Source organism: Anopheles arabiensis, chromosome 3 (genome assembly GCF_016920715.1).
Source record: "Anopheles arabiensis isolate DONGOLA chromosome 3, AaraD3, whole genome shotgun sequence".
NCBI classification, from domain to species: Eukaryota; Metazoa; Arthropoda; class Insecta; order Diptera; family Culicidae; genus Anopheles; species Anopheles arabiensis.
Window position 1 is genome coordinate 60,964,536 of NC_053518.1, and position 20,087 is coordinate 60,984,622.

Below are 20,087 nucleotides of genomic sequence, written 5' to 3' on the forward strand. Positions count from 1 at the left end.
ATAGAAAAAAAATGAAAGCTCCACAGCTTCATTGGTTTGAACAATAGATGGCGTATTACAACTCAACTATCCTTTTCTTGCAATGTGTTTTGACAACTTTTATCTAATCATGACCTATATAGCCTTCTAACTTTCTGAGCAAAAATCTATTTCAATGGTCGTGTGGTCAGATACGTGGGTATCAACGCCAACGACCATTACTCAAATCTCACTTGCTTCAGTGCTGGTGGTTTCCGTTGGAGTTTAGTATTTAAACAATCGTATCGCCGTTCTAGTTCTAGCGATGCATAACTTCAATGCGAAACCATACAACAGTACAGAGGAAATGAGAAAGCTCTCCTCCAAGCGAGGAAGCTCAACTGGTTGGGTATCCCACAAACAGATGGCGCCACCAGCTTTTTGCTATTTTTAGAATGGATGAGTCGTTTGCCGTCTGCTAAACGAAGTCTTTCTATATTCCGTTTAGGTAGAGTGCTTGAGTCGTTTAGAAGCCGTTTAGTGGTCGTTTAGTGGATTTGTGGCACTTGGGTTGTCTCTGTTGATCTCCTGGTTCTAGTTGCTAGTGATTTCCATATAGAGTTTTATACATTAAGTGATTTGGGAAATGGTTATATGACTTTTTGGTTAGTATTACAAAAAAATCTTTCGGAAGGATAAATGAAAAATCGGTAGTTTTAGGGGGCTCATCTGTGAATTGGTAGGCATATCAAAAATAGGTAGGAATACAGATAAATCGGTATTTCTGGTCACTCTGTGCGCAGCTGAAACTGCAACAACAACAAGAAAAACAACATTCAAAACACACACACGCGAAGGAGGTGCGTTGCTTGTGAAATTAATATTTATGTAAGTTTTGTGATACAAATCGTGCCCAACAGCAGCTTCGATAACCTCAGATGCATTGTAATTTTAGCATCGATCTTACAGAATGGGCGGCTGGGCGTTGGAAATCGGAAAAATGGCCCTCTACATGACCTTCCCGGTGGCAATGTTCCACTGGTTCAATCAGCCGGAATATTTCGAGAAGTGGGTGACCGATACGAGACGGCAGCTGTACCCACCGGAAAACCCACAGCACCGGGCTGAGATCGAGAAGTGCATCCGCAACGTACGGGACCGCCACGATCAGGAGCTGCTGAAGGCACTGGAAGAGATGGAGAATAAGGAAAAGAAATAATCGACTGTGCCGCTGCAATCATTCTTCGCAATGTATATAATCTGTTTTTCGTTAGAATAAAATTAAAGCTAGTAGTCGCTATGATGTTGAGCTCAATACATGTTGTCGTTTTATGTTGAAAAATTGTGATAAATTTTTTTGTAAAAGTATCAAAACTATATTGCCCAGTCAAAAAAGTGTATCAAACATCCAACAAATTAGTTCAGCCCGGTGAAAAATATCAGAATGTTGATCGAATGATGTCAAAATAGCACGTGCGCGGTTTGTTTACTTGCATTCGTACACTTGCCGGTGTTACAGGTTTTCGTTTCGGTTGGAATTTCCTCAAAAAGTAGCCGTAAAAATGGGTGGAAGCTCGAAAAAGTTCAAAAAAGCAGAAAAATCCAAGATCAAACTAAAGGGAGCCAAACTCCCGAAAGGTGCCAATGTGACGAAAACAAACTTCAAAGTGCGCAAAATAGTCGTACCGGATCAGCTGAAGCAGCGTAATCTGACCAACGCAGCGGTACTGTCCAACAAAAACTTAACCCTGAAGGATTGCCTCGCCAAACTGAAGCTCAACAATGTGTCGTCCAAAATCGAAGGACTGCGCGGAGTGCGAGAAATCATCACGAAAATGCCGTCGGAGCTGCACCGGATGCTCAGCTCGGTGGTCAAAGACGTCTCCAGCCTTTCCATCGACATTGAGCACGATGTGCGGAGGGACGCGTACAAAACGCTCGGATGCATACTGGCCGCTTGTGGGCAGTCCGTGATGGTTCCGTTCTATGAGGTGCTGTTGTCCTTTCTGCGCTGCAGCATGACCCACATTCAGTCGCGAATCCAGGAAGATTCGCTCCTGCTGCTGGATGTACTGCTCCAGTACCTGCCGGAGCTGGTTGTGGCCAACCGGGACAAGATACTGCCGCAGTTTTTGGACATGATTTCGAAGCTGAGAACGGAATCCAAACCGGGCCGCACGCTGACGATCAATCTCGACAAGCAGTCGACAAGTACGCGGTGGCGCGTGAAGGTGCTCTCGCGGTTGACGGGAATATTGAAAATTCTTATCGACAGCAAGCGGACAAAAAATGAAACAGCAGAGCCGCTAGAGGAAGCTGTTTCGCTGGCGGAAGATGTAGATAATCCGTAAGAATAATGTTACATGCTCCTACGACATGGTAAAATTACTAACAACAATATTCCTCCTATTGTTAGGTTTGCTTCCAAGGTACCCGATTATCAACCGGACAAAGCGGTACAAATCAATTACACGTTCGATAGAGCCAGCACAATGTTTTTACCAATCCAAAAGCGTCACCTCTATACGACCTGCCCGATGGATGTGTTGTTCCGCAAGACGACCGGCACGGATAAAGACCTCTCGCTGGGCGATCGGGTCGATGACGGCCGCAAGCTCAAGATGTACGTGGAGATGCTGATGCCAGTGCTGTTTGAATCCTGGCTAGAGGTCCGACCAACCGGTACCGGTGCGGAACCGGGACAGGAGCACGCCCTAACGCAGGAAGCGGCCGCCACGCTCGAACTGTTGATGGCCATTTTCATACAGCTTTGGGATTTGACCGTTCAGTACTGCGGTGAAACAAACAACGACGATATGAAACGCTGGTTCCGGGAGGAGTACGGTGCCAAATTCTGTACCCACATTCTCGGCGGCTTCCCGTACTACCAGTCCGGCACGGAGACGAAAAGCCAACAGCCCAAGCGATCCAAAACGACGGCTCCGATTTTGAGCGAAAAAACGGTCGATGATCACTGCTATCGGCATAACTTCAACATCTGCTACTTTTACTGCTGCCTGCATGAGCAGTTCCGCGGAGGGAAGAAAAAGTCCCAGCCGTACACGAAAATTGTCGAGTACGTGAAGCGGTGCGTAATGAACTGGAAGCTCCGCGGTGCCGAAGCAACGAACCTGTTGCTGCAAGTCCTGCGCTACATGCTACTCGACACCGACTGTATGGCAGTTAATCAGGAAACGCGCACGCTGCTCCAAACGCTGCTGGAGGTGTACATAACGGCGAAGCTGCCGCAGGAAATCCGCAACCGCATTTTGGTGCTGTTTTGTGACATTATCGTGGGCAGCGATTCGCTATGGCGCCGGTACGGCCAGGAGCTGTTTACGCTCTGGCTCAAGATGTTGCCCAACTTGCTGTGCAAACCGTCGATCGATATGGAGGTGCTGAAGGCGCTGCTTTGTCTGGGGCAGCGTGGCAACGTACCGTTCCTGGAGGTGCTAGAAGCGAATGCGAAGCAGATTGTGGCGAACATGGAAACGATTCGTGTTACGAATGAAGCGGAACAGGGCGAAGGCTTTGTACTGATATGTAATTTACTGTTCTATGTTCGCAAACGGGAACTGATCAGAGAGTTGATCGATTTCGATGCGCTGGGACTGAAGGACGCTACGCAAAGGGAACGCTTGTGTAGTACGCTAGAACTTAAGCTAGGAATGTTACAGGAGTAAGTAATACAAATATCAGTAAAAATGATAAGAAATAAAAAAAAATCAAAGAAATTCATAACAACGCGCTTTTTAATTTTATTTTTCGAATGACAAACATTTTGTTGCAGCCTGTACAATCTGGCAACACTGCCACAGTGTATACGCTAGTGATGGGAAAATGTTCCGGAACAAATTGAGTGGTTCGAATCCGTTCACTCATTGAGAGGTGCAGATCCACTCTAACGGCCGGGGTACATTTTCCTTACTAGTGTAAAACCTCGAATTTTATCAATTTGAATTAAACGTTCAAGTTATAACAAAGGCACAAAATCGCAAAGTAGAAGAATAAACAGAAGGCTGAAGGTGTTGTCAGTACAACGATCCGTAAACGAATGATCTTTATTTTGACATTCAGATTATCGCACAGTTGTCACGGTGATGGTCATATTCCGATCCGGCATATTGGGCACTATGGTCTTATCAGGGGTCAAATCTCCAGGATATTACACTAGCTAGTGTAATTTCGATTTTCACTACCATATCCGGCGGCGGCTGGTGGAAGCTTTTTTTGGTCATCGAGTCTCAAATGTATGCGGATCTCAAATGTAAGTAGTTTTTTCACCGTCTTTTATGCTAAAATGGCTGAAATACTTACACAACATATTTATCTATCAATTATAAAGCTTTTCCAGTCCATTTTAAGTATAAAACATGGAAAAATAACATTTTTCCCCGAATTACGTGACACTCTAACTATGTGAATTTTTAGTTTTGACAGTTCATATGTCAAATTGATACAATTTCTTCAAACAATTTTCCAATTCAAAATAAATTGCAGTTTTGCTAAAAGTTTGAAATGGCTAAAATAACAGATATAACCGAATTTTCTCCACGAATTGTACGAAATAAGTAGTAATGGATATTGAATTAGTAAAACACATCATAAATAACTTTTTATCATTCATAGTTTGGCTGAAAAACGTGATATTCGACTTACGTGAAAACCAAAGATAAGCGAATGTCCTTGGAACGCATTATTCGCGTAACTCTGCGAAAGACTGTACTCGAAGTGAATAGTGGAACCGTTCCACCAGGTTCGCACGTAATGTCCCATCACTATCATATCTACGCCAAGCGTTTGTTTACATCATCTAGCGTTTGTTGATTTGTTGTTGCCGCCGCTGTTGTTTTTGCAAGCCACCGTTTGTGGCGTGTTTTGTGGTGTTTCCGCGTTAAAAAGCGCACCAAGCGCATGCTAAAGCGATGAATCTGGAACTACTTGGTACGAGGGTAAGCTAGCAGCTAAAGAACCCATTCGCTAATCATTCTTTTCTCCCCCTCACCACAACCGCATTTGTAGAATCGTTCGGGCAAAACTATCCGGAAGAATTTGATGGCTCGCTGGACTGCATCTCGCTCGCGGTGACGTGCGCTTTCAACAAGTACGGCACCCTGCTAGCCGTTGGCTGTAACGATGGGCGCGTGGTCATCTGGGACTTTCTGACGCGCGGCATCGCAAAGATCATTTCCGCCCACGTACACCCGGTGTGCAGCTTGTGCTGGTCGCGCAATGGCCACAAGCTGCTGTCCGCCTCGACCGACAACAACGTGTGCATCTGGGACGTGCTTAGTGGGGACTGCGAGCAGAAGTATCGGTTTCCGTCGCCGATCCTGAAGGTACAGTTCCATCCGCGCAATGACAACAAGTTCCTGGTGTGTCCGATGCGCTACGCCGCTATATTGGTGGACGTCGGCGGTAAGCACGAGTGTTTGCCGCTGGATAATGATGTAAGTCGGGAAGGGCTCAAGGCTTTTGGGGGCGAGGGCAGTCAACATGGAATTGCGGCTTTTTTGCTTTTTTTATTTTCCAGGGCGATTTAAACATTGTCGCTGCGTTTGATCGTCGCGGAGAACACATCTATACCGGTAATGCGAAAGGAAAGATTCTGGTGCTGAACGCTAACACGCTCGAAATTGTGGCCAGCTTTAAGATTGTGCTGGGAAGTTCCAGCGTTACCGCCGTTAAGAGCATAGAATTTGCCCGACGAGGAGAGTAAGTGTCTCCGTGACGGAGGTGGGGGAGTAGTTTAACCCTTTGTTTTCTAATCTTTGTTTTCTCCGTAGAGCGTTTCTCGTGAACACTTCCGACCGTGTCATACGCGTGTACGACTCCAAGGAGGTGGTGACGTGCGGGAAGGACGGCGAACCGGAACCGATACAGAAGCTGCAAGATCTTGTAAACAAGTACGTATAAGATTGCCATTTTCAAGCAAATAACCGCTATTGACCACTGCTCTTCCCTATTCGCTACAGAACCACGTGGAAAAAGTGTTGCTTTTCGGGCGACGGTGAGTACATCTGTGCCGGAAGTGCTCGCCAGCACGCCCTCTACGTGTGGGAGAAATCGATCGGCAATCTCGTTAAGATCCTGCACGGTACCAAGGGCGAGCTGCTGCTCGACGTGGTCTGGCATCCGGTGCGGCCAATCATTGCCAGCATCAGCTCCGGGCTGGTGTCGATCTGGGCCCAGAACCAGGTGGAAAATTGGTCCGCCTTTGCGCCCGATTTTAAGGAGCTGGACGAGAACGTAGAGTACGAGGAGCGAGAGTCGGAGTTTGACATTACTGACGAGGACAAATCGGTCGACCTGGCGGCGGAATCGAAACAGGACGAGGAGGTGGAGGTGGACGTCGTGTCGGCCGAGCCGATTGCCGCCTTCTGCAGCTCCGACGAGGAATACGAGGATGAGCATGCGCTTCAGTTTCTGCCGATGGCGCCGGAGGTGGAAGACCCGGAGGATGGCTGGGGCTCGCAGGACAATGACACGCTTGGGGGAGGTGGAGGCGCTGCGGGTTTCGGTGCTTCGGTAGGAGCGCTCGGTGGTGGTGGCGGTGCCGGTAGTGGGGGAGGTGGGTCGGATTCGATGAAGGAAAACGAACCTTCGATGAAGAAGCGTAAAACGAGCCAGTACGAGATAGCACTGGACAATGCACCGATCGACGACGTGCATCCGTTGCTGCAGAACAAAACGAACAAAGACAAACAGTCGACCACGAGCAAGAAAGCAGCCGGACGTCCGCGGAAATGAACGACGGGCTTTGGGAATAATGCCGTTGCCGAGTGTTTGTTGGCCGTGAAAATGTAAAGTGCAAAAAATGGAAAATACATCTTTTTAAATCTCAATCATCAATTGCACAGTTTGAATATCAGGTCCGTTTGAATATTGCCGGTACAGAACGTATTCTGAATGCTGTTTGTTACTTAGGCCAACCTACACAAAACGATGGTGCCGGAACCCATCTAGGTCTTGGAACAGTTTCCCTTCCTGTTTTAGTTTAGAAATTGATCCTTATTCTAGAATCAATTTTGCTTCAGATCCTGAACCTATTGCGAGCGTACACACGTGCCGCCCAAATAAGCCTAAGTTATATAACAACATTACGAAAAAGTCTGTTCCATCGCGTTCCAGCGTCCACCCGACGATTACCAAACCGAACCGAATAGTTGTGTTCTTTAAGCATGTGTGCGTATTTGGTAGCAGCAGTTGTACTGCTTACCTGTCGTATGTCGCTGTGATACCGAGGCGCATAGGCAACGCATCTAGAGGACATGTGTAGCCGTGAGGAAACTTTTATGTGTCTCTTTTACCTTGTCCTTCCCTTCATATCCTGATTAGTGAAGCATACATACCTTTCAGGTACGTTCAAAGTATAATAATAAGCTCTATCCCTTTTACGTTAATAGTGAAGATAGAATCGTGTGCTATCGGTTGTCCATTCGGGTATGGGCAATCCCGTGAGCGTCGTGTGTACATAGACATTCAACCCGATCCATAAGCTGATATAGATCGGTAATCTATTCGGCTTCTGAAACAATTAGTAATGGGAGACATGAAGCTTTCGCCAGAATCGATTCCAGCTAGCTCCGAAGTTTTCTGGAATCGATTCCGGATAGTAGGTCCGGAATTACAGAAGCCATTTCTGATTTCGGAGCCAATTCCGATTACGATTCCGGAACCGATTATGATTCCCGATCCAATTCCGTATCCAATTTCGGAATCGATTCGGGAGCCAACTCCAGAATCGACTCCGGATTCCACTCGGGAATCGGCTTCGGAGTCAACTTCGGAATCAGCTCCAGTATCGTAATCGGTTTCTGAATTGATTTCGAACCCGAAATCAGAATCAGGTAGGTTCAATTCCGAGCTCCCACCATTAGATACAATCCTCACCCCTATTCCGTTTATAGAATAGTGCCCAAACCCAAGGCTACCACTAATCCAGAACATCTATTTTTGCAATCTAAACCATAGGTCTAAGATTGGATCCCGAACCTATGGAAATCCTAGTCTTGAACTCAGTCCAGCTGATCGCGGGCCAGGAACTTTTTCGTGCTCTGGAACAGATAACGAAAATATTATGGAATTTCGAAATTAGTAATTTATATCCTAATCCTTTCCTGAAACCCATGCCAAATTTATTTTGGTTTTGGACAGGTTTGTAACCGATGCCTTTCTTAGCCCTAGAACTATTATCGAACCAATCATATTGAAACTTTTTTCGTTACTAGAATAGGTCTCATTCCATCGGTATGCAACGGTCAAATATGGAAGGCGTATTAGAAGGAAATAGTTCTGCAAGCTATTCAGTGTGGTGCTTAAAGGTAGCAGTAATTAAATGTGTATAGCATTTCACATTGTATTTTGTGTATTTTTGCTGTTGCTTCTTTTCACATAACGTTTACAACACGGGCTGGGTTTCAACTTCAATATGAGTACACAAATGCTCTCCAAAACGGACGAGTATAGTAGTAAGGTGTGTTATGGTGAGATTATATTGAATTTAACACAAACACGAAACTTAAGGTCGAGTGTAAGCTACTATTGCTTCAAACCGTGGTACCTAACATCACCCGCAAACAAACCGCCAAGCGGCCGCTATACACTTTTATCTCGGCGTCTATCCGTACGATTAGGTTGGCGCACTTGCACGCTCCCGTTGAGGGTAATTCCAGAATTCCACCGTTTCAGAGTGTACTCATTTCCTGGCGAGCAAACTCGCGCACATTGTTGTTGAGCAGCGTCATCATGAACCGTCGCCGCTGGTCTCGCTCCCCTTCGGAATAGGCGTAAATACTGTTGCTAAATTCTGGCTTCGCCGGCAACTGGCTGCGAATCAGTATTCGACCGAAAAGACCCGCTAAAAGAAACACAAAAGGATATGGAATAAGCGCACTTTTGCGTTATCTAAGCTTAGTGAAAACAGTGCAACTGCACATCCAGCGCAATAACCTACCAATCGTATCGATCCGGATTGACTTGTTCGCATTCCAGAAATCCTGCAAAAAGAGACAAATGTACAGAAAAAGGATCCGATTGACGGATTTAAGTTTGGTGCGCAGCAGCTCCTTGCAGCGTTCGAAATTATCGGACGCTATGATACACTCCCGTTCGCTGATCGTCACAACCGGCTCGGGAAGGGCTTCCAGCATCATCAGTAGCGCTTCGGCCGTTGTGTGTGGTGTACCGGCTGATGGATAGGTGCGAAGTAAAGCTAGTTAAGGATAATTTTAAATCAAATTTGAAATAGAAATGCGTTACAAGAACATGTGTATAATAAAAGGATACGGAAATCATCCGTCGACCAGCTGTCCAGCCAGTCTCGGATTTCGAGCAGGTTAGCCGCATCCGACTGTCCCAGCTTCCGGTCCAGCGTGAACAGCTGAGGCGTCTGCAGTCCCATCTTGCGCAGATTGTCCACCAGGCGCCAGATTTCGCGCGGAAAGCGTAGATTACTTCCCCCCACATCGTCCCCGACCAGATCGATCAGCTTTTCCTCGTGATCCAACGAAACCAGCTCGTGGATCGCGTACATCGATACCGGCTTGTTCAGCTTCATCAGCGTATCGAGCGACACCCCGAAGCAGCTCGGCTTGTACTCGCCGAAAATGGTAATAAATATATCACGCCCGTTTTCCACGTGCAGCACTAGTATGTCGAGCGGTACCTTCGAGCCGGCCTGCGCGTCTTTTAGCTTGCGCAGCATCTTGGAGGCGGCCGGTGCATTAACCAGTATGTCGATCCGAATGCTCAGACTGTTTCCGGTCAGCAGTTCGCCTTTGCTGTGGCTAATGTGAATGAAATCCTCGCACACCTGGCTGTTCCGATCGTCCTTGCAGGCGAACCGAAAGCGTACCGGCAGATGGCAGTTGTTCGCTACCAGCAGCTCGCGGGAGTACTTTTCATTGAACCGGATTAAACCAAAGTCGAGATCGGTCTGTTCCACCGTAATCTGTGGTTGATTGTCGTTTTCGTACTTGTCGACAGTTTTCAGCACTTCTTCGCTTACTTTCTTCAGCTTTGCTTGGTCTTTTGCTTGGGCCTAAAATAAAAAGAATGGGTTAATTGACGAACCAAACGTTCCTGCACTGCTTTCCCTAATACTTACATCGACCTTAAAGTCTGCATAAACCGGTTTGTGATCACTTTTGCGCAGCTGCATCACACTATTGTACCGCAACATCTCTATCCGCTGGCCCTTCCACAGGATGCGATCACACCAGGCAGGCGTACGGCTCTTTTCGCTACTGTCCCACTCATCCGTGCCGGGGTTGTATTTGTAGGTGGGTGGGAAAAGAATCTTGCCTTCCTTATAGTCTCGAAAGATGCGATTCCGGCGCTTTTCCACGTACAGCTGGTCATGCTGGTACAGCTGATTGTAGTCGCGATCCTTCCGGTTTACGTACTCCTGAGACACTTCCGGTCCGTCTAAACGGTAGTTTAAGTCACCGATCCAAAATATATGACTAGAAAGAAAGGAAAAAAGAATGAAGCCTGCAAGAATGCCTACACTAAAAAACAATTACAATTCCTTATCTCTGCATGCGACATGGGTTTAGTCGTATCAGAACAAGTCCACCATAAGTGCTATTAGCTCTGATAAGCGATATGTTCGTGCAATCGCCACTATATCAACATGGCGTTTTTATCAAATTCTCCCCACAACTGGCTCAATTTTCTTTGGCCAAATCCAAACCAACCCCCGTGTCCCCTACTTACTGATGCTCATCGATTGACCGCATTCGAAAGCCATTGTCAAACGACATGCGCCGTATAATGTCGTCGTGATCGTCATTCCTTCGCTCCACCTCCTGCGTGTGCGCGGCCAGATGCGTGTTGACGAAACAGAAAAGGGCTTCATTCAGCTTGAAGCTCACCCCAACGCCTCCTTTATTGCCCTTCAAGGCGTAAAGCAAAATCGATCGTAATTTTTATAGCTGCCGAACGGCGATTGTCATAGACATTACATACCCATTTCAACGTTCCGGTACCGACGGCAGCCGTAAGGCAATCGTTTATCTTCGGATAGATGGTAGTTTTCACCGCCACGGTTAGCATCATACCCACCAACCGTACCGAGGCGAGCTCGGTATAAATGGCTCCTTTGTGAAGCCCGCTCATAACCTTATCACTGCAGGAGACAAAGGAAAAATACAAATTGAAAGTAAACGGAGGACGAAAAGTTCGATGAAAGCACGACACGTGCAAAATTAGAGCTTTCGCACAAACTTACACCCATGTTCGATCGATTTTGGTTTCGTTCATCAGAATCTTTTCCGGCGTCCATTCAATCTCCTGAAACCCGACCGCATAGATATCGGGCGGACTGTCCGTGGTGGCGAGCCATTCCGGCAGCTCGATCGTTTCGGACGTCTGCCCGTTAACGTTCCAGGTGGCCGTGTACACGTGGTAAGGTTCGTACACGGTGTACTCATGCCGCCGCCGTTCGAGCTCCTCGCGGAACTTTGCGTCACGAGTTTTCGGCGCCTGGCTACCGTCGGCTACGCTCCGATCGATCGCCAGCAGACCGGTCCGCTCGTCCGCCGGTTTGTAGTAGTGCAGCCAGTCGAATGCGCCCGGCGAACGCACCGGTACGGCACGGTACGAAGCTTTAAGGTTTTTAAGACTGGTTAAAAAGTGTTCCTTCGCTGCGCTGATTTCCTCGGTAGCGTGGTAATAGTAGGTGGTGGGCTGATTATCCGAGAACACGGTAAACTGATGGCTGGACACGGAACCGAAGCTGGACTCTGGCGAGAGACAGAGAGAGAGGTATTTAGCATGAATGGAACAGGAAGAATTTAGCAAAAATGGAGCGGAAATGGTAGAGCGTGTGGAAAAACGTGTTGCTTACCGGTGTTGACGAAAAATGATTCATTTATGGGGACCACGGCCACAATCGTTAGGTCCGATATGCTTTCCGGTGGTTCGCGGGAAACGGAAAATGAAAACAGTGCCGCCGATTCGCTGGAGCTGACCGTAACGAGCAGCCGGTTTTGGAAGTTGTTTCCAACGATTTGATACGCGGCTAGTATCTACAATGCAAACGGCCGTTGTGTTTGATCTGCTGGTTAAGGAAAATAGAAAACTAACCCTGGCCCCCGTCCCACGGTACAAGGCAAGGTGCCATATGTTTTGACAAATATGCTTATGTTGCGTTACTGTTACTGTTTTTTTTTTTACTTCTAGAAGCCCGGATGCCAAACATTCGCGCAAATGTAAACATGTGTGCTCTGGTGAGGTATCGTGCGTCATCAAAATGCCAAAGGCGGTTATCTTGATCTGGACCAACATCGGTTTCAGCGTTAGAGAAAAAAAAATATACCCAAATCAAGCAATCACCAAGGCAGCGTGCCCAACACTCGATGAGCAATGTGTGCAATGTTCTGGTATGTTCAGACCTTCAGAATCATCTACACACACGCAAAAAACCCGCAAACATCGTTTTCGTTTCACGATGTACACTGCGTCCGACAGGCCGCGCTGTACAGTATAATGGCCCTTTTGCACCCTTCTCCCGCCCATTCTTATCGTTGGCTAATTGTAAACAAAACCACCAAGCACACGAAATGCATTCGATTTGGCAGAGCGAAAACGAACGCGCAATCTTCGTCTGGCAAGACGCTTGTTATTTTTTGGCTAATGACCTGAACACATTGCCTCATCTCCGGCACAGCACTGCAAAAGAGAAAAAATGTGCAGCACTGTAAGAGACGGCACCGAGGATAAGCGTTTCTTTTTTTTACCTTGAAGCTTATTTTGATTTCTTATCGTTTAGAGCTCGCAATTGAAAAAATAACTAATTCGATGCCTAGATTTACTCAGCACAATCTTCTCGCTCGGAACTACTAGCGGTGCTGGGGACCACAGGAGACGATAAGCTTCTAGAAATGATTTTTTCATCCCCATGCCAAACACAATAAAAGGATACGGCCAGCACGGATTCGCCTTCACGGAACTTTTGTGTCACCGTACGGATAATGATGGAATCATGATTGGAACAGTTCATTTTCACATTCGCCAAATGGCAAAACCGAACCACGAACGCTGTACGCACAGACGCAAGACTGCAGTTTTCACTTTTTCCGTCGCGCAGCTTTTCACTTCCGCTGCGTGCTTTAACTCTTTAACACGCGTGTAGCTTCTGGTTCAATGCAGAAAACACATTGTTTTGCCCAACAAATTACACTTGTTGCCAGAAAGATTTCGTTTTCAGATACTTCTTTGGGTAGGTTCTACGGCTTCGTATTTTGTTGGAGTGTTTCTTTCATTTTTTTTATTTTGTGTAACTTTGACATCTGATCGAAGGTCCCCGTTGGGCAAGGCGGGGGTTTTTGACGTTCAAAAATAGCTGCATCTCGCTCATTGTCTCTAGCCGTCCTTTACTCACTTACAGTACTAGTTTCGAGGATAGCTTCTGTGCCCCCTCTACCACTTCACACGAAACACTTCGACATCCTTTGTCCATAAGCCTTTCGTTGTGTTGGTGACAAAGTACGCGCATCATATACCGAGGTGTGTATGTTCTCGCTCGATGTGTCGTTTCTTTCGCGCACATGGCCGCGTGACAAATGTATACAACTTGTTATTTGTTATTTATTAATTAAAATTCAACGGACCGCAAGTGGCCCACTTGAAGCGAATTCATTTACATTCATTCATTATAACATAGTCACATTTCGGACATTCATTTGTCACGCTTAGTCTTAAGTAACATAATTAACATGTAAAAGGTCGCACGACACGAATACTATTTAACAATGCGGTGCGCGACATGTCAGGTTGATGACTATCACAAATAACATTAAACTCACGGCACATACGAATAAACGGATCAGAGGAGCCAAAGCGAGTGCGGCGTTCCTCCACGTCAAGTAGCGATCTAGCTCGGAGCGATCTCGGCGGGACATACATGTTAAGCCTCGAAAGAAGCGCGGGCGAGTCGATCCGATTGTCAAGAAGTCCCGCGACAAACAGCCTCTGAGCGTTGCAGTTCCGCTGCTTCAGCGTCTCGATGCCAAGCAACGCACAGCGTTCCTCATAGTCAAGTTGGACACTCCAGGAGCGCAAAGCGAACCGCGTGAATTTGCGCTGAATCGACTCTAAACGAGCTAGGGGGCGAGCAGCTGTAGGCCACCATACTACTGAAGCGTATTCTAACACTGGTCGCACCAAAGCACAGTATAGCGTCTTCATGCAGATCGGGTCAGTGATGTCTCGTGCTATTTGTTTTAGTAAGCCGATCAATTGGTTACCCTTAGTGACAACGTGCTCTAGCTGGTCGTGGAAGCTCAACTTTTCGTCAAGGAGCACTCCTAGATCCGTGACACAGCTTTTGCGCCCAATGGTAGATCCATTTAACGCATAGTCATACACTAAGGGGCACCGCTTTCTCGCAAACGTAACGACAACACACTTCTCGACGCACAATTCAAGACCATTCTAAGAGCACCATGACTGCAAGGCACTTAGAGTGGCTTGAAGGCGGAGTTGGTCTGACCGGTCACGGATAGGCAGGAACAGCTTCGCGTCGTCTGCATACAGTAGGTGGCCGTCAGGAAGGAGCAACCGTGTTACGTCATTCGGGAAAATGACAAACAGCAGCGGTCCAAGGTTACTTGGACTTTGATACGAACTTTGAACTTGGTGGTTGATACGAAATAGAAGTGCTCAATTTGGTTGATTATTTTGAATGAAAATCAACAGAAAATGGGTACTCGTGTTATTTTCTTAATAGCTAAAAGGTTTTAAATTACTGTGCACCGCATAGGATCGCTGTTCAAAGTACTCGCACGCCCACAGCACAGCGAGATTTGATCAGGCAAAAAATCCGACCACAGGGGTAAGTTAGCTAAACAATAGCCGGCATCGCGAATAAATGAACACATTTTAACAGTCGTTTAAAGTTCATTTTGGTTTAACCGAGTTCATTTGTTGTTCATTCCTGTTAAAATAAACGATCGTCAAAACAGTTAACGACTGCTCGAAATGGCATATAGGCAAATTCGGGTAAAAAATTCGAGCAGTACAATTAAACGAATGTTAATTTGTATCGCATACGCTCTTGACAGTCGTTTGTTTAACGACGGCATAGGACCAGTCGTTAAAATTAACAAATGAACTCAATGCGATCGCGATGCCAAATTCTAGCAATTTTTAACGACTGTTAATTTTAAACCATTTCTTTCGCGATGCCAGCTAATGTTTGATTTTAAGTATTAGATGAACAAGGCGTTCTCTTCTTTGTCGTGACTTTCACGTATTTTTCTATATTTTTATAACTTTTATTCACTTTAAATTAATACACACTGAGTTGCCGATCCTTTTCCTGCGCAATTAATCACAAGATTGACAAACGTTTCTTTCTGTCAGATTTTCGCATGCCGTGCTTTTTGTTTTCGCTCGCTTCTCTCTCGGTCTCTTTCTTTTTGGTATCTTTCTCTCTCTCTCTCTCTCTCTCTCTCTCTATTCTATCTGTCTTTCATCTTATTTCAAATTTCTTTGTGTTGCCTGTTGAGTCATACAGTTTCCTTGCGTCTCCTATTCTTTCTTAAAGCTCATACAAAAGCGGAACATGTATGAGCAAGTGAGACGGTGGAGCGCAGGTGCTAATATGGCACACACATGAAATGTAGGACCCCGTGGTGGAGCGAATGAGGGGGAAGGTGGTGAAGTGTATTTATTTTTTGGCCATTTAATTTTCCCTACCAACACAATCGCACACCAGAGCGAGCTTTTTGGCGGCCATTTTGAACCCTCAAATCCCCTCACTACGACTTACAAAAAGGCTCTGTAGCGAGGGAAAATCGCACCGATTTGGAGCGTTGGCGAGCTCACGAAAACCGGTTTTTGGCAGGCGGGAATATTTCTACAATCAAATGTCATTCTTTCTGCCCGTTTGGCAGCCGTTCGATAACATTGTTTACAAACAAAGCCTTTTTTCTTTCGTGCAAAATTTTAGTTCAAAAACTTTACTTTCCTTTAAAAATGTTGAAAATCTTCATCGTACGAGGCTTTAGCACGGTTGTTAAACGACCCAAAGTGAAGCTTTCGAAGGCAGACGTTATCAAAAGGTTAAATTACGAAAATAAGGCTTTGTTCGGTGCGGTGATAAAGCCGACTGCAAAGAGGAAAACCAAAACCAAATCTACCGAGCAGGTCACGCTGCCCAAAACAACCGCTCACCCAGTAGTGGAAAGCGAATACACTTCGGAGATTTTCTGGCAAAGCCGTAATTTTTCGCGCGTTAAAACGCCGAACGGAGATGGCGGGGAAAATGAGTCTTACCCGACCGGATTGGTGATTCCGTTCACCGACAAGGAATTGCAAACGATCACCAAATTTCCGCTCGTCCCGAGTGACCGAGGCATTGTGGAAAGCCAATGGAAACTGCACGAACAGCACGAGAGCGATCAGTACAAATCGCCGTCGGTGAATCGAATACTTTCCGCCACGATGCCGGAAGCATCGAGACAGGCTTTGATACGGTGGAAAACGTCCAAAATCGCTGAGCTCGGCGAGGAAGGGTTTCAACTGCTGCAGAAGGAAATTTTTGCCCGTGGAAGTACACTGCACGCTACGTTGGAGACGTGGCTGTCGGGATGCGACCCGTCAGAGGAAGCGATCGAAAAGACGGGCATTCTGTGGCGGAGTGTATCTGGAGCATTGAAGGACGTTGAGCGACCGGCGAAATTGATCGAACAGAAACTGTATCACCCTTACCTGCACTACAACGGTGTGGCGGATTGCATTACCTCTATAAAGTAAGACGCGGAGGGGTGGTGGGTGGAATGTATTTGTTTTTCTAACCTGTTTCTAACCGATATAACTTTCTAATAGGGGCCACTATCATGTCATCGAATGGAAAACGTCGGACAATCCGAAGACCAGCGTGGGGGCCACCTACGATGCACCGGTACAATTGTGTGCGTATCTCGGGGCACTGCAGGCAAACGGCGAGCATTGTGATTCGCGCATTCAAAAGGGAGCAATATTCGTGGCGTACACCAGTGGGAAGCCGGCCAATGTGCATATTCTTGAGCCTAGCGAAATGCGACGTTATTGGCTGCAGTGGTTGCATCGCGTACAGGAGTATTGGACCCGATACAGAGATGGTACACTACCCGAGCCAATTTAGAGGGGGAAAATCGTGTGATTAGAAATAAATACAAGAAATAAAGTTCAGTCGCAAACGTACGCAAACGTAGCAGATTTTGCCGATCAGCTGGAATTCGAAAAAGTGCGCCACAATTTGACATTTAATCTGACATGTTAATATTGCCTATTGCCGCTGGCAACACTGCTCCTCGGCCGATGGTCGAAAACCGTTTTGCTTGTGTTTTTATTTGCGTGTGGTTGTTGCTTATGTTATTATGGAAAATAGTAAAAGAAAAATGAATTCCAATGGTAAGGCGAGAATCGTGATCGATTATAAATGGAAAAGCGTTTGCTCATATGCCATCTCTATCCCTACAGCGCCGACGAAAGAGTGCCAGTATGGAGGCGACTGTTATCGTGTAAATCCCGTGCATTTCCGCGAGTATGCCCATCCACACAGTGAGTAGCTGGAATCGACTTTTCCCCGCACATCTCATCCTACTTTTTTCACTTTTGCAGTTGAAAAGCTACTCGTCAAGGCGGCATCACTCTCGATGGTGGAAATTCCCGACGATGTGAAGGTAAACAAAAGCGTCTTTACGGAGCAGCTGAAAATTGTGTCCAGCCTTTTCCCACATCTGTCGTGTGACTCGACCAATCCAGAAAAGAAACCCAAACAAGAACCGACTACATCGAAACCACCACCCGTCGTCGCTAGTGCTGGTGCGGTTCCTTCGGGCAGTGTGCCAAAGGCGAATCCGAAACCATCCAGTGCGGATAACAAAAACTCAATCGAGGCGCTGTTTGCAGAACGAAGAGCAAAAATGCAAGCAACCCAACAGAGCAAACCGGCACCCGAATCGGTTGTTCCGGCAAAACAGGAAACTTACACGCCCAACAGGCCTACAACCTCCAACAACACGGGCATATCTTTGCAAAAAGCGCTACCTCGCGACATCAACTCATACTTCCCGGTTGTAGCACCACGCGGGCAAATGGAACAGAAGCTTTCGGCGGCCGCCCCGTACAACTTTTTCCTTACCACCATCACCGCGTCCAAGCGGACGCACGCGGAACCACTGTCCGTTACCTTCCAGGAGTTGCTCGACTCGAGCCTGGGTGAGCTGGAGTGTTCGGTACAGATGAACTTTATGGTAGACATTGGCTGGCTGTTGGCGCATTATTTTTTTGCTGGGTACGAAAATGTCCCACTGCTGATACTGTACGGCGATGAGACACCCGAGCTGCGAATGGTATCACAGAAGAAACCAAATGTGACGGCGGTAAAGGTAGAAATCAAAACGCCGTTCGGTGTGCACCACACCAAAATGGGTCTGTACGGATATCGTGACGGTTCGATGCGGGTCGTCGTTTCCACGGCCAACCTTTACGAGGACGATTGGCACAATCGTACCCAGGGGCTTTGGATCAGTCCTCGTTTGCCTGCCGTGCCCGAAGGGTCCGACACGACGTACGGTGAAAGCAGGTCCGACTTTCGCTCCAGTCTACTCACGTATCTCGACGCGTACAAGCTGCCACAGTTGCAGCCGTGGATGGCACGAATAAGAAAAACGGATTTCTCTGATGTCAAGTATGTTCACCTTGCCGGAGCTTCACAACTCCCGCTTATGTTTAATTTTCATTACCAACTTTGCCGTTGCAGGGTATTTCTCGTCGCTTCAGTTCCCGGCGGACACACCAACACGGCCAAAGGACCACTGTGGGGACATCCGCGCTTGGGCTATCTGCTATCACAGCATGCTGCACCGATCGATGATTCCTGCCCGCTGGTAGCACAAAGCTCCAGCATCGGTAGCCTTGGCCCGTCGCCCGAGTCATGGGTGCTGGGAGAAATTATGGCCAGCTTTCGGAAGGATAGTGCCCCGGTTGGCATACGCCGATTGCCCGGCTTTCGGATGATTTATCCGAGCTTTTCGAACGTTCGCCAAAGCCATGATGGCATGATGGGTGGCGGATGCCTTCCGTACGTAAGAAGCACACACGTGAAGCAGGAGTGGCTGAAGGACTATCTGCAGCAGTGGTGCAGTCGAGCGCGGCATCGTAACAAAGCGATGCCGCACATCAAAACCTACTGCCGTTGGTCACACCGAGGGCTGTACTGGTTTCTGCTCACCTCGGCCAACCTATCGAAGGCGGCCTGGGGTGTGTACAACAAGACCGGCCGATTCGAGAAACCGTTGCGTATCAATAGCTACGAAGCGGGCGTACTCTTCCTACCAAAACTGTTGGTAAGCTCTTGATCTTCGGTTTGATTAGTTTTGTTCATCTGCGATTGACAAGCTTTTCGTGGTGGATTTCAGCTGGACGAAAACTTTTTCCCGATGGAAGCGAACAAGAAACATCCACAGTTCCCGATGCCTTACGATGTTCCAACCATTCCTTATGCACCAGAGGACACTCCTTTCTTTATGGATTATTTGACACAGCATAAGTGAAACGCGTGCGGGTAGTTTGTATTACCACGACGCGTGTTTCATAATTTCGTGATTAATTATAATGCGTGTTTAATACTTTGGGAACTGGCTTTGCCAAACTGGCCGCATATGATGGATCTATAAAATTGATACATGTCGATTGTAAATTTCATATATTTCATTTCATTTAATTTATTTATTTAATTCGACGAACCAATATGCCCCCTCGAGAGCAACACATTTCCAATATTTAAAATAATTTAGAATGATTACGTGATAGAGCTACGCGAGAGGCGCACGACGGACGGGGACATACCGGGTTCATATAGAGAGCAAACGGAGTTAAACTCATTACACATACGGTAGAACGGATCCAAACGACCAAAGCGTGTACGACGGTCCTCGTTGGCGATAAGATCGCGGGGACGAAGTGCTCTAGTAGGAGCGTATAAGTTTGTTTTCGATAAAAAAAAATGGGAGAATCAATACGGAAGTTTAGCAGATCGACTATGAAAGCAGTTTGTGCGTTGCGGTGGCGCTCTTCAAGGGACTCAAGTCCAAGCAGGGCGCAGCGTGTCCTTTAATCTGTATTATTAAATC

At 46.9% G+C, this 20,087-nt stretch overlaps 6 protein-coding genes across 7 annotated transcripts; 5 read left to right on the forward strand and 1 right to left on the reverse strand.

The window, feature by feature from the left end:
• Positions 1 to 795: 795 nt before the first annotated feature.
• On the forward strand, positions 796 to 1,273 carry LOC120903430 (protein PET100 homolog, mitochondrial). Of its 2 annotated transcripts, none has more exons than XM_040312855.1 (2): positions 796 to 846; positions 914 to 1,273. In XM_040312855.1, the coding sequence occupies exon 2, from the start codon at positions 929 to 931 to the stop codon at positions 1,175 to 1,177; it is 249 nt and encodes an 82-aa protein (XP_040168789.1). In that variant the 5' UTR covers positions 796 to 846; positions 914 to 928; the 3' UTR covers positions 1,178 to 1,273. The 2 variants fall into 2 exon arrangements, with proteins under 2 accessions (XP_040168789.1, XP_040168790.1); XM_040312856.1 differs by having other exon boundaries at positions 803 to 846; positions 928 to 1,273.
• A 141-nt stretch (positions 1,274 to 1,414) lies between these two features.
• LOC120903429 (testis-expressed protein 10) lies at positions 1,415 to 3,699 on the forward strand. The gene is made up of 2 exons (XM_040312853.1): positions 1,415 to 2,305; positions 2,375 to 3,699. The coding sequence occupies exons 1-2, from the start codon at positions 1,521 to 1,523 to the stop codon at positions 3,639 to 3,641; spliced, it is 2,052 nt and encodes a 683-aa protein (XP_040168787.1). The 5' UTR covers positions 1,415 to 1,520; the 3' UTR covers positions 3,642 to 3,699.
• A 1,067-nt stretch (positions 3,700 to 4,766) lies between these two features.
• Positions 4,767 to 6,803, forward strand: LOC120903651 (retinoblastoma-binding protein 5 homolog). The gene is made up of 5 exons (XM_040313206.1): positions 4,767 to 4,902; positions 4,981 to 5,408; positions 5,492 to 5,673; positions 5,745 to 5,864; positions 5,934 to 6,803. The coding sequence occupies exons 1-5, from the start codon at positions 4,884 to 4,886 to the stop codon at positions 6,706 to 6,708; spliced, it is 1,524 nt and encodes a 507-aa protein (XP_040169140.1). The 5' UTR covers positions 4,767 to 4,883; the 3' UTR covers positions 6,709 to 6,803.
• Positions 6,804 to 8,268: 1,465 nt separating this feature from the next.
• Positions 8,269 to 13,243, reverse strand: LOC120902712 (inositol polyphosphate 5-phosphatase OCRL). The gene is made up of 9 exons (XM_040311690.1): positions 12,887 to 13,243; positions 11,810 to 11,990; positions 11,192 to 11,705; positions 10,930 to 11,089; positions 10,678 to 10,856; positions 10,067 to 10,424; positions 9,247 to 10,000; positions 8,915 to 9,148; positions 8,269 to 8,818 (listed from the first exon to the last, which is right to left on the reverse strand). Exons 1-9 carry the CDS (start codon positions 12,962 to 12,964, stop codon positions 8,646 to 8,648), a joined length of 2,631 nt encoding a protein of 876 aa, XP_040167624.1. The 5' UTR covers positions 12,965 to 13,243; the 3' UTR covers positions 8,269 to 8,645.
• A 2,620-nt stretch (positions 13,244 to 15,863) lies between these two features.
• LOC120901343 (mitochondrial genome maintenance exonuclease 1-like) lies at positions 15,864 to 17,161 on the forward strand. Its single transcript, XM_040309197.1, has 2 exons — positions 15,864 to 16,718; positions 16,795 to 17,161. The coding sequence occupies exons 1-2, from the start codon at positions 15,943 to 15,945 to the stop codon at positions 17,090 to 17,092; spliced, it is 1,074 nt and encodes a 357-aa protein (XP_040165131.1). The 5' UTR covers positions 15,864 to 15,942; the 3' UTR covers positions 17,093 to 17,161.
• Positions 17,162 to 17,258: 97 nt separating this feature from the next.
• On the forward strand, positions 17,259 to 19,654 carry LOC120901796 (probable tyrosyl-DNA phosphodiesterase). The gene is made up of 5 exons (XM_040310052.1): positions 17,259 to 17,361; positions 17,431 to 17,511; positions 17,572 to 18,643; positions 18,716 to 19,301; positions 19,374 to 19,654. The coding sequence occupies exons 1-5, from the start codon at positions 17,328 to 17,330 to the stop codon at positions 19,506 to 19,508; spliced, it is 1,908 nt and encodes a 635-aa protein (XP_040165986.1). The 5' UTR covers positions 17,259 to 17,327; the 3' UTR covers positions 19,509 to 19,654.
• The last annotated feature ends 433 nt before the right edge of the window (positions 19,655 to 20,087 follow it).

Bases quoted from the DNA above. Each gene is read 5' to 3' on its own strand.
- LOC120903430 (XM_040312855.1), top strand. From the start codon at position 929: ATGGGCGGCTGGGCGTTGGAAATCGGAAAAATGGCCCTCTACATGACC.
- LOC120903429 (XM_040312853.1), top strand. From the start codon at position 1,521: ATGGGTGGAAGCTCGAAAAAGTTCAAAAAAGCAGAAAAATCCAAGATC. The intron at 2,306-2,374 runs GTAAGAATAATG...TCCTATTGTTAG, and splicing joins GCGGAAGATGTAGATAATCC to GTTTGCTTCCAAGGTACCCG.
- LOC120903651 (XM_040313206.1), top strand. The intron at 5,409-5,491 runs GTAAGTCGGGAA...TTTATTTTCCAG, and splicing joins GTTTGCCGCTGGATAATGAT to GGCGATTTAAACATTGTCGC. The intron at 5,865-5,933 runs GTACGTATAAGA...TATTCGCTACAG, and splicing joins CTGCAAGATCTTGTAAACAA to AACCACGTGGAAAAAGTGTT.
- LOC120902712 (XM_040311690.1), bottom strand. From the start codon at position 12,964: ATGAACTGTTCCAATCATGATTCCATCATTATCCGTACGGTGACACAA. The intron at 10,857-10,929 runs GTATGTAATGTC...TACGCCTTGAAG, and splicing joins GTACCGGAACGTTGAAATGG to GGCAATAAAGGAGGCGTTGG. The intron at 10,001-10,066 runs GTAAGTATTAGG...TTTTTATTTTAG, and splicing joins ATGCAGACTTTAAGGTCGAT to GCCCAAGCAAAAGACCAAGC.
- LOC120901343 (XM_040309197.1), top strand. From the start codon at position 15,943: ATGTTGAAAATCTTCATCGTACGAGGCTTTAGCACGGTTGTTAAACGA. The intron at 16,719-16,794 runs GTAAGACGCGGA...ACTTTCTAATAG, and splicing joins GATTGCATTACCTCTATAAA to GGGCCACTATCATGTCATCG.
- LOC120901796 (XM_040310052.1), top strand. From the start codon at position 17,328: ATGGAAAATAGTAAAAGAAAAATGAATTCCAATG. The intron at 18,644-18,715 runs GTATGTTCACCT...TTGCCGTTGCAG, and splicing joins ACGGATTTCTCTGATGTCAA to GGTATTTCTCGTCGCTTCAG. The intron at 19,302-19,373 runs GTAAGCTCTTGA...GGTGGATTTCAG, and splicing joins TCTTCCTACCAAAACTGTTG to CTGGACGAAAACTTTTTCCC.